This window comes from Aythya fuligula, chromosome 5, assembly GCF_009819795.1.
Source record: "Aythya fuligula isolate bAytFul2 chromosome 5, bAytFul2.pri, whole genome shotgun sequence".
Classification (NCBI taxonomy): domain Eukaryota; kingdom Metazoa; phylum Chordata; class Aves; order Anseriformes; family Anatidae; genus Aythya; species Aythya fuligula.
This window is the reverse complement of record NC_045563.1, coordinates 59574114-59586201: the sequence shown is the minus strand read 5'-3', so window position 1 is coordinate 59586201 and position 12088 is coordinate 59574114. Positions and strand designations below refer to the sequence as shown.

The following is a 12088-nucleotide window of genomic DNA, read 5'->3' as shown; positions in this document are numbered from 1 at the left end:
ATACATTTATGGAAATAAATTTAAGCGTGATTGAAAATTAATTTTATTCCATCTGGGAAAAATATTCTCAAGCTTATGAGAATTAGTTCAAGGATATTCATGAGTCTTGAAAATGAAAAATAACAATAACCATTTTGATATTCAATAATGAGGAAAATTTGTAAAATACTTTTTTCTTAAAACAGCTCAGTATAAATAACTGAGTTAAAATCTGCATCAAGAGCTAATACATAACTGCCTCACACAAGATGGTGTTACAATATAGACTCAGAGGCTATTAAAAAATGATATATTCAAAAACACCCAAAAAAACACATTTTCTGAAACATATGAGGTTGTTAATTACATCATCCGAACTTTGCTGAACCAAATCTTTCATTTTTTCTCTACATTATATTCTTAACGAGTCCTCTGGTACCAACTTGCACTAAAGCAAATCTAGATTATGGAGATAGAACCTGAAATAATTTATCTGCTGAAGCTGCCACTTCAGGAATTCATGCATTGACATTAGACCAGTCCCGTTTGTTTCACAAAGGACTATGAAAAACAGATGTGCAGGCATGAAGTGAGAGAGAAGAAAGAGAATCAATACTGTAAAAGAGCATTTTAAAAGGTTTTATAACTAAATGTTGAATATACAATGCAATTTCTCAACTATTTGCAAAAACTGGAATTACTGTTTTCTAGTAGTGATTCTGAAAAATATACACCCTGTAATGATTACATTTTAAAACACGTAAATGAACTTTGCAAACATTTCTCTTGCAAAAGAGAACACTTAGTAATTCAAGACATGCATGGACACAGCCAAATCAAAAACTGAAGCCAGCAGACAGTGGGCAAGCAATTGGAAAAAAATTAAAAAGCCATTAGAAATCACAGTCCTAATGATTTCTGTTAAAAAATATTAGACTTCAAAAAGAACTGATGTCGAGGTATTTTTAAGCACACAAAGCAAACTTTACTTAGAATATTTATAACAACATCACATATAGAAACAGTTTGTTTTTTTTTTTTCAGACCCAAATCCTTCCCTCTTTCTTTTCAATTTTGCAATAAGAAAAGTCATCTTTCCAGATATTGTATGGGTTTTACATATGTACAAATAAAAAGAGGTAAAGGTTAAGTTTTGGCTCTGTTAACCTTGACAATGTCCGTTTGAAGTCCAACTATCTGTTTTGTGAACCTCTGATTTATTTTCTGAAGTGAAATCTTACCAAAGAGGGCAAGTAACCGTCTGCTTGCTGCAAGCAATGAAAGCAATGTCTTATGTATATTACAATTAGACAGCCAAATCTAAACAAACATTGAATTACTGCTGCAGAATGCATTTGAGTTATAATTTGTGTGAAAGGAACAGTGAAATAAAGCCAAAAGTGAATTGCAAGGCTTACGTTTTTCTTTTAGCCTTCTCCTATAAACTTCCTCTACGGTGGTAAATGGTGAGAGTCAAAGTATACAGAAAAAGCACAGATTAGATAAAGTTTGCATTTTAACTAGAATATGCATTCTAGCATACTAGAAAGTACATTGACATTACTCTTCTACTTTATTTGAGAAGACCACCTAAAAATTTGATGAATCAGTATTTTTTTTCAGAAGCATTATTACTGCTGCATACTGTTTCTATTCAAATATAGTCTAAGTGGTTTCCTTGAAGTTAGTTTAAAGAATCTCTGTACAAGGTTTGATTCTTCTCCCACTGGAATCAAGGAGAGTTTTACCCATCTTCAGCATGAACGGGACCAGAAACATCACTGAATGTTGAAAGTTGCTGAACACTCTACTTATTGGTAATCAGCTATCTGTACCTTAAATACCATAAATTATTTGAGAATCTCATAGAAAATACAAAATCCTATTAGTAGGATAGTTTGTCTACAAAACACTGCTGTTAGAGAAACTAATTTTCTAGTTAGACATGCAGTACTTTACATGCACAAGCTCTGCAAATGAGTTAAATTAGCACTAAGTACATGTTAAGGCTTTCCTGGAAAGAACTGTCACTTCTTCAGAATAAATAACAGTCAAAAGTACAGACTGTCCTCTTCAAGAAAAGAGGTGTCTGCATTAATTCCTGTAAGGAGACTCTTGTTAAGCCCTAATAAAGAGGTAGCACAAGTTACCTAAATTACCTCTTAGCAAAGGCTCTATTTGAAAGCATTAGTTAACATACACAAAAAAGTTAGTGCAGCTGTCTGATACACTGTGGCAAACTATACACAAATGTTCCTGCACAGAGTCAATATTGTAGAAGAAGGTCACTAGTATCATAATGCTCTTGGCCCAGCAATTGACAGAAGCTCTAGGGAGTCAGTAGGTTCAGAGAACTGTGGCATGACTGGTTGGGACCAAAGTGTAAATGAACTGATTTAGCTGCTATTGATGTGTATCAAATATACAGATTTAAAACAAATCTGCATTACAATCCTGAACAAATGAAAAGCGTGAATTAACAAATACATTTGAGAATGGTATGTCACTGAAACATTATATTTAACTACTACTGTCACTTTTTTTCCTCTTAAAAAACATCAACTATAAAGGTTCTTCAATGAAATTTTGAAAGTAGACACAAAAAATACATTCATACTGAACAACAATGACTGTTTCAAATTATAAAGATAATCCCAGTAGGAAAAAAATCAGTACAATTCCCCTCCTCTTACCTCTTTCTGCAACTTCGCTATGTGATGAGGTCCTAGATAGTTGACTTTGTAAGCGTTCAATTTCTGCATCTTTGAGAGCTAATTGCTCCTGAAGCTGGGCTATCTCTGCCTGAAAGAGAGTAAAAGAAATTCAGAATAACATTGTCACAGATTGCCTGTGATTCTTCCCCATGAACTAGAAGATTTCTAAGCATAACACTTTATTTTGAATGATGTCCTGTTCCCACTTTGGGACATAACACTACAACAATCTTATGCATTTCATGGTATTGCTATCCTATTCCTTTTACACTCACTTTAACAGCTCACTTTTTACAAAAATTAGCTCTCAGAGAAGAGAGTTTGAGAAAGACAAGATTTTCAACAATTTGTATAGGTAAAGAAACTTTAGAAAGCTCTCAGCACTACAATGCTGACCATTCAGTAATGACTACAATAGGGCAACTCCTGAGTTTTTACATGAAGACCACTATAAAATAGCAAAGCATTTAAAATATATATATATATATATACACACACACACACAGCAATTATCGTAAAAGGAAAGCATGCCATGAAAGAAGTGATTGTCCAGCTTGAAACATAGTGACTCATCTCTTTTTGCTATTTATGAGAAAAACTGTCAACAACATGCTTTACTAAGTTAGTAACTTCATTACGATTTTCTTCAGCACCCTTAAAGTGTTTATAGTTAATCCTCTCCACTTCAAGCATACAAAACTTCCTTACAATTTAAAAAAAATAAGTAATGTGTGACCAGTTGATCAACATATTAAAATAAAGGGGGAAAAACGCAAAGCACCAAACAGTAGATGAACAAGATAAAAGATCGACTGGTTTATTCTAATGTACAAACTTATCTTTTAACCAGGAAGCAAATGGATGGCAGTAAGAGTTTACTACTCTGCCTGCAATTCCTCATGGGGTAGAGGAATCTGCCTTGCTGCATCTCTGAAGGGCTCGTACACTTCCCAGTGACTAATGTGCTTTTTATATCCAGTCATGGAAATATTCCAATTTCTCATCTAAGACACTGGAGCAACAGGAAGACAGAGCTTCAGGCCTCTTAATACTAGATTTGGATTTGCCTCTGCTCATCTATTTGATCTCATAGTACTCTTAAATGCCCTCCTTTCCTTTTAATTTCTCATTCATGTTATCTCTGCAATTACTTTTTTTCTTCTTCTCTCTTTCCCTCTATTTTTCTTCCTTTCTCTTTCTGTATCTTCTCTCACACATTTTACTATTCTCTCTTATTTTCATTTTGCTTCTATCCTTTCCATAATCTTTATCTATCTTGGCAGCTGGCCACATACTGCTTAACAAAATATTTTCCCAAAGGCTGTTCATTGCTGCCACGTCAGAGAAAACATTTTCATGGAAATAAGAGCTTTTAACTTAATAGAAAAAAATATGATAGCAAAATTTCAATATTCATCTAAGAATTCTCTAAAAAAATGTTAATGCAGAGAACAACTATCTGTCATATCTGGATCAAGGTATCAAGGATTACAAAGAAAACTCAGTTTAATAATTTGAAATGTTTTTTTTTAAGATCCAACCACAACTCGAAAAAAGTCAATCATTTATATAAAGTGATTATAACACCACACATATGAAAGCAAAGATGTGATTACAGAACAGAAAAGTGCTCCTCAACAGGGAAAATAGTAAGTACCTTTTAATCTAGTGGGAAGGGGCTAAAAATTTAAATTAGAAATAAAGTGCAAGTGTTTAATGATGACAACGTTCAACCAGAAAAATAAATTACAAGCAAAAATGACCAAATGTGTCATATGTTGAGTTATTCCAGATGAAAATCCGACAGCCTTCCAGGAGTTAAGGTCAACCCAGGGGTAAAACAGATACGCTCTTTGATACTGACGTGAAGACAGAGTAGATGATCTAATAGTGTATTTTGGGCTTAACCTCTGTTAAAATAAATTCCATAGTAAGTCAACACCCATCCAACTTTGCATGTCTCTTCTCTTCAGTCTAGAAAGCACGTTCCACAGAGGCTTGTTACCATTATACAAATAAAAGACAGAAAATCTTCAAGGGAGGCTCCTTCCCTGAACAATTCTTTTGTTAGATGAAATGCCTCTTTTTTATTTTTTTATTTTTTTTTAAGAAGAAATACAAAAATTAGGAATGGCAGGGTGGGAACAGAAAGCATAAAAAGAATCTACAAAAACTGTAGTCCAAAATACTTATTACAAAGTTGCTTCAAGAAAAAACAGACTACACTAGGCATTGACACAAGGCAATCGTAACAGAAGTAAATACTGATGAGAAGTATGTTTGCCAGTGTCTAGCTGCAGTAGGCCTGTCATTAGCAAGTGTTAAGTATTCTGCTTACTTTAGTTGCTTTTAATTTCCACTCGTATTGATTTCTTTCATTTTCCAGTTCTTCCACTTTAATTTTGAGGTGTCTAAGTTCCTGTAGCAAACCCTGCAAGGAAGAACAACTAAATGTAAGATTACTCAGGAAGATATTAGTTTTCCATGGTTATGCATTCAAGATCATGCAAGAATTATGCAGTAGTGAACACTGAACCATCACATACAGAAGTTGTGGCCTAGTTTGAGCAGACAAAAACTATTTTTAATTGAGAGATTATTATAAGGAACAGTTTCTCAAACACTATACCTGAAATTATGCACAAATTTCTTAGTCATAGTAAGGAAGACAATTGACTTTAGGAATCCCTGTGAATCTCAGTGAAAATTAATGAAAAAATCTACATCTACAGTCTCATACAGCATTAACGATTGTTTTTTATTTGTTTTCACTACCACCAGAAAGCAGGCAGAAAAATGTGAAGTACTGATAGATTACTGACTTTCCTTAAAGCAACATTTGTCCCTCCAAACAAGTGTTTAAGCTACTTACCAAGAAAAATAACTGAGACTAAGTGATATTCACTTATAGGCCTTTAATACCACACACATAGAGTCAAATATGACTAGCAATATGTCACTGATTGCATTGATTGTTGCATTGATTTTTGCAACTTTGCAAACAGGGTTGATGCAGCATAGAGTTGCAGCCATCTCTGGCTATTCCTCTGACAACGTTGTCCCTTAAATGTCCTTTCTCCCTTTCCTTCATAGAGCCAAATCTTAATGCTTATTCTTGAGGACAATACCAATAAGTTGTTGATAGAACTCTGATGAGACCAAATGTCTTAAAATGAACTGAGGAACATAAAATATTGGAAGCATAACCCAGTTTTAGAGTCCTGTATAGTACATACATTAAACAACCATACTAGTATCTCAGATAAAATGAATACTTATTAGAAAACGTTTTATACCTGTGTTAAGCTTTTAAGATATTCAGGAATTAATTATCATCTGTGTTCAAAGGACTGGTTAGGGTGTCATTGTTGTGAGAAAAATTACCCAACTACCAAACCATGCTACCATGCTGCATATCAAACAAATTTCAACTAAGAAAACAAGGGAAAAAAAAAAAAAAAAAAAAAAAAAAAAAAAGGAAAAAGGAGGAAAAAAAGCCCCACACCAGCACTAGACCTATGAGTAAAAAGCAAGTCATGTAATACCTGAGAGAGGTGATTGGTTCTTCTGGATATCTGTGCTGTAGGACATAGATATCAAGACTGACCAAATTTGTCCCAGTGACCAGGGGAGAAAAGTGGGGGGAATAAACTGTCTGTTGTCTTTTTTGTTTCTTTGGTTGTTTTATTTTTTTTTCTTCCCTATTTGTTTGTTGTAATTTTTGCAACCACCTCTCTCTTACTCATGAGAGTCACAGCGATTAATGCCAACAATTCACAACACAGCCCTGGTTAGTGGAATTTAGTTTCTGCAAGAGAAGAGTCAATACACAAACTTCTGCTAAGGTGTACTTCTCGTACATCACACTGAGAGCAATTCTTCTGGCTGAGAGTCTCTATCACTGATCTTGGACTAGAGTGAGGGCCATTAGGTGTCACATCTGGTTTCCTATCTTGAGACTTTCTTTCTTGGATTCTACTATTAATTTCCAGCTGCAGTCTACACATCTGCTCCTGGAGCTCACTTATCAGGTTCACTACCGACTGAAAACATGGAGAAAAAAAAAAAAAAGACAGGTGAGAAAGAAAATGAAGACAATATGCAAAGAAAATATTTCTACAGTTGTAGCACAGAGAAATACAGGGAGCATATCAAACTATAGAGACAATGCGTTTTCCTTCTGTTATAGGTAAATAGCCATAAATTTGGAATATCGTGCAGAGCACTGTAGTTCTGTAGAACAGAATCTATGTTCCAGACTAATTCATGATTCCAATCCTGATACAAAGATCAGAATTTGGGCCTGCATTTTCAGTAAATTATCCAGTCAGATGAAGTCAGATTTTAGGAAAAAAAATGGAACATATTTTGATATGCTGGCTGAGAGGCAGCCTTTTGTTGAAATTGATTTTGTTACACGGAGAAATCATCCACTAGGGAAAAAAAAATTAGCTCAGCTGAGGCCATAATCTACTCTTTCCCAATCTATAAACAAAATTTACTAGTAAAATCACTCTATTTCCAAGTTTAGCAAGGGTCAGAAAAATACTCCATTACCTAGCTTGAAAGCTAGGCAGTATCTGGACCCTGAGAAACAGTTAAGCAACATGGAGAAATCAAAGAATACCACAGAAGCAATGGCCTTAAAGTATACTGATTTGCTGGCTAGCTTCTCTGAAGCAATCAGTGATACACAAATACACAGACACACACACACACACAATCCAGTTAAAGAAAGCAAGCCAAATACAACTATTAAAATCTATATAAAAATTCACTTAAATTGCCCAATTCAGCAGCAAATAGTGCTGGGTATTTTATCAGATATTACAAGTTTGGAGGGCTTTTCTCTGAATTTTCATGCACATTAACAACATATGTTTTGTGACTTCTCAGTTTTAACCAAGAGAAATAAATTGCATGAGATTAATCCAACTCCCAAGGGAGCGAAAAAGTTTTTAATGGACAGAAGACCAGATGACAAAAGCACACATACTTATTTTTATTCTTCCTTACAATGAATAAGAGTCCTCCTGTAATCCCAGCTCTCTGCTGATTCAATAAAGCTGCTTGCTCAGTGCTAGGGAACGGCTATGGCGAGGACAGGACACTGTTCCAACCAGGAGACTATTTCAGACAACCAATCTCAAACTGCACCAGCACTCACAGGCAAGCCCAAATATTCACAAAGATTCTCTTTCAAAAGCTTACACCAGTTAGCTAAAAGAGATTCACATCAGTTAAGTATTTTTCAAGTACAGTGTGCTTATGATAAAATTCAGAATAGCAGCTGCATATATTTCCCTTTGTACGAATCACTCTGAATCAGGCTCACAATGTCTGATGGTCATCCTTTTACATCCAACAAACTTTTTAGACATATAAACGAGAATTAGCTCCTTAAACAATCAAAAAATTTAGAAAGTGTACTGTGCCTCAGTATACCAGCTCTCTAATATAAAGTCTTTTTTATGCTGAAATATTTTGCCAGAGCTGTACAGCTAAGAGAAAGATAGCTTCCTTCAGTATCAGCTCACCTAAGTGAAATCGTCTCTTTCGTATATTCAGTGTCTACATTTCCCACTCTGCAGCAACACAGTGGGACTCTGGTGAGGGGAACATCCCTGTTGCCAACTCTTCCTCTTATAAGAGAACTGCAAAGAACACTCATCAAACTTGCTTGTATAATTTAGATGCTATCCACACCCCCTCCACCTTCCATGCTTTGATTTTGTTTCTTTTTTTACCATCATCTCCACAATCAGATACCTCTCTGAGCAGTACCAACTGGCAAGTGGAATCCTCAGGACACATGCCCATCTGCCTTGCTTTCTTTTAAGTACCACGATACTAGTCTGTGCTTGTCTTTGACACAGAACACTGCTAAACCATATGAGGTTGTAAAGAAGCACTTGTTAAATAAGATACACAGACTCGCAGTGGCTCCAGTTGCAGCAGTGTGGGAGAGTTCAGAACCACTATTGCTGCTGCCTTGTAATTCTTTCTCTTCTGAGTCATATAAAAAAAAAACACACACAATGGGAAACACTGCATCCAACATACTTCCCTCAGGGAAGACCTGACTGCACAGAAACGACAGAAATCCTTACCTCTGTGAAGGGTAAGATAGGTCTATGGAAGAGTAAAAGATGAACTCCAGATGCAATATATGCCTCTACAGTTGTTTCCAGTTTCAAGATGGAAAAAGGCTTTTAATTTCTGAGATTCTTTCACAGCATGAAAATTTATTGACACTAAAATACCCTGGCTTGGATTTGACTCAGGTGAGACGGCACACCCAAATCCCCAGAGCTGTGCTGTACAGAAGACCAGAAGGGGTATTTGGCTCACTGACTCATGTTCCTCTGAAATGGCAAGTAACTGTGTAGTAAATACTTAATTCAAAAGTACCCACAAAACACTTTTCAACAGCTTATAGCAAACTTCAGATCATCAGTACGGAAAAGCAAAAATCACCGAACTTGTATGACAGAAAATAAAAAGTAGGAGAGAACAAAGGCTGTTAAGCAAGCTGAAATGGACAATTATTTCTGCAGCCCCCTGATGGTGACAGAAAGTCTCTTTTGTCTATGTTTGGGTAAAACAGGCATCTGGGCTGCAGCTAAGCACTTAGTAATGACTTGGCAATGTTGCTTTCTCATAATTCATTGCATTGAGGAAAGATGTTTGTAAAATTTCTAAGGCTTCTCAGGTAAGAGAAAAGCTACACAAATACCCTTGGGTGAGATTTCAAAACCCTTCACAGCATCATCACTGCAGCAAACAGAGCAGAACTTATTCTACAAAAAGGGAATTAAAGTGACAAAGGCAAGAATGAGACCATCCGTTTACAAGCAGCCATTCTTCTGGCTCCTGTATCATATGTATAAATAAATGGCACTATAAATGTAGCATGGGCTTTTGAAAAGCCAAAGACAAGTGGCATTCAGTCTGAAATTAATACCTTTGAGAGGAGGTTAGAGAAACTCTTTACTGCTAACTAAAACTAAATCTAAACCACAGCTGCACAAGATAAAGTGAAATGTATCTGACAGATTAAGATTCACTCATATTTAGAAGGATATCTTAATTTGCTTTGTTTCTCCCCAACCCAATGAGAGAAATTCTACAGATAAATTCTACGTGACTGGAAACAGCTGCTGTGAAATGAGCTGACACAAAATTAGACTACAAACGAAGTATGTTTTAGCTGACTTATTCTGCAATTTCACATCTCATTTTAAATTTTTTTGAACCCATTATAGTTGACCCTGCCATTTCTAAATATAATGAATTATAATTAAGAGGCTGTTTAAAATAGTTTAACAACTAGAGGATGCCTCTGTAACACATGCCATGGTGAAAACTGAGGACTGTTCTGATAGTAGCAAAACTATCAAATCACTGTCCTGCTCGACTCTGTCAATCCTAAAAGTCTTGAATTGGCCAACTGCAGTATAAGAGAAAGGCTCTAGCTCTGTCACTCACAGCTTTGTTCCATTTGTGTAAAACTATTAATTGCAATTTCATTTGACATATTAGACACTGTAACAGCATGTTGTAGTAGCCATGGCATTCAGATATACAATTACAGTGAGATTAATTTCATTCAGTCATTGTCAGTTTGGAGAGTGGCCTCCCTTTGAAGCAGTTAAGTTACCACAGTACAGTAGTGTATGTGTACACAAGCAAACAGTCTACCTTCAGTTTGCTCTTAAAAGTGGATTATTCACTAAAAAGATGTAGTCAGGCAGTGGAAGCTAGCAATTTTGGAAGACAAAGGTATTGCCACATTTGAGCAGCATTTGTTGTCCAATAGTATAAAGAAAATATGTTAATAAATTTCATTGTGATGTTTGAAATTGCGTTTGTATTGAGAATTAATAAAAACTATAGTAAAAGGAACTGAAGTAGGGTTAAGGCTTTACAATTCAAGTAAGCATTCAATTTGATTGAAAGCAACCCCCTGATTATCTTGACAAATTAGATTAAGATTTATTCAGAACAATCGGAAATAAATAAGTGTCTTAGCAAGCAAACTGAAAACGCTCTTTATTTCCCACAGCTTTAGGTACAACACCCCTTTTCCTTGCTCTGTATGGATAGGTTTGCAACTTCCAACAGGCCAGAAATCTAATCACATCTTGGGGTAATTAATAATTCAAGGCACACTTAACACAATGATTCTCAACTTTTCCATCAGATTAGAATCCTTTTCCATCTCAGTGGGGCATTTCCTATCACTTAGCAATACAACAAGGGCTTCCAGACCAATAGAGCTTTTCCTTTGAAGTGAGCCACACACCTTGCTGCAGCAGCAGCAGAATTTCACAGGTCACAGTCACCCTCATTGCAGGCCCAGACCTAATCAGCACGTGAAATTACTGTCAGTCCAAATGCACTCAGAAGCTTTATTGCTTTCCAAGAGTCAGGCTGACTGTGCATGTCTTGGAATAATTCAAGCAGCTTCTTCCTGGTATTCACCATGCAATGGGAAGTCTAAAGGCCTCTTAGGAAGACTACAGCTGGGAACAGGCTCCCACCTGTAGCAATTACATGTTGCACAGACCTGTTTAGGTTTTCAAGGCAGTACGAGACTGCTTAGGCTTTCTGTACACAAGACGCTGACAATTATGGGTGAGAGAGCATGAGAAGGCTACAGGTGGTAAAACAGCAGCAGCTGGTACCACTGACTTGCAACCTCTGCCAGAAAATGCTCTCTCTAAGCTATCTTTTCATCTCTAAAGAAAACTTCAGAGGACAAATAAGTCAAAAAATGAACACACCCTAAACTTATCATGTCACTGCAAGTAAATTACCTAGGCATAGTTATCAAATATTCCACTATCAACAATATGGAGAACAGTTTTCTAACACTGGCTGGATTTCAGTTTCTCCTAAGTCAACAGGAACATAAAGTCTTTTTTTTTTTTAGTCAACAAAGTATAAATCTTGACTCAAGCCACAGCCCTATTAATCCTCCCCTGCTAGGTAATCCTCCCAGGCTAGGCGGTCCCCTTGCAAGACCGCTGGGTAGACATACACACAACACTTCATCTGAATGCCTGTCTTCCATAATCCCTTTCTTCTCTGTTTCCCACCTGCTGCTTGCTACCATAGAATTTTCTGTGGAACTGTACCCAGTAAAGCAAATGGATGTTGTTCATATTATTCCCCATTTCATATTCTCTTCCTTAACTAATACTGTAAAAATCAAAGCTCCTTTGATGTGCAGAACACTACACATCTAAGGGGAGAAAGGATGAGAATCACCTCCAATGAAAGTGTTTTTTTTCCTACTATTTATTATGTCACCACAAGGGAAAAGGTCCATGTGAAGAAAATGCTCTTTCTCTTGCCTCTCCCTGAATGAATTAAAGTCACTGAGGGTCTCT

General features: G+C 36.1%; 1 protein-coding gene across 7 annotated transcripts in view; it reads right to left on the bottom strand.

The window, feature by feature from the left end:
- Positions 1–12088, bottom strand: part of PPFIBP2 (PPFIA binding protein 2) — a 107533-nt gene that overhangs the window by 24531 nt on the left and 70914 nt on the right. For 5 of the 7 annotated variants that reach the window (XM_032187564.1, XM_032187566.1, XM_032187567.1 and 2 more), the window contains 3 exons: positions 5032–5124; positions 2673–2781; positions 1398–1430 (listed from right to left, as the gene is read on the bottom strand). In XM_032187564.1, coding sequence (XP_032043455.1) covers positions 1398–1430; positions 2673–2781; positions 5032–5124 — 235 coding nt within the window. The remainder of the gene's footprint in view (positions 1–1397; positions 1431–2672; positions 2782–5031; positions 5125–12088) is intronic. The other 2 variants (XM_032187565.1, XM_032187569.1) reach the window with 1 other exon arrangement.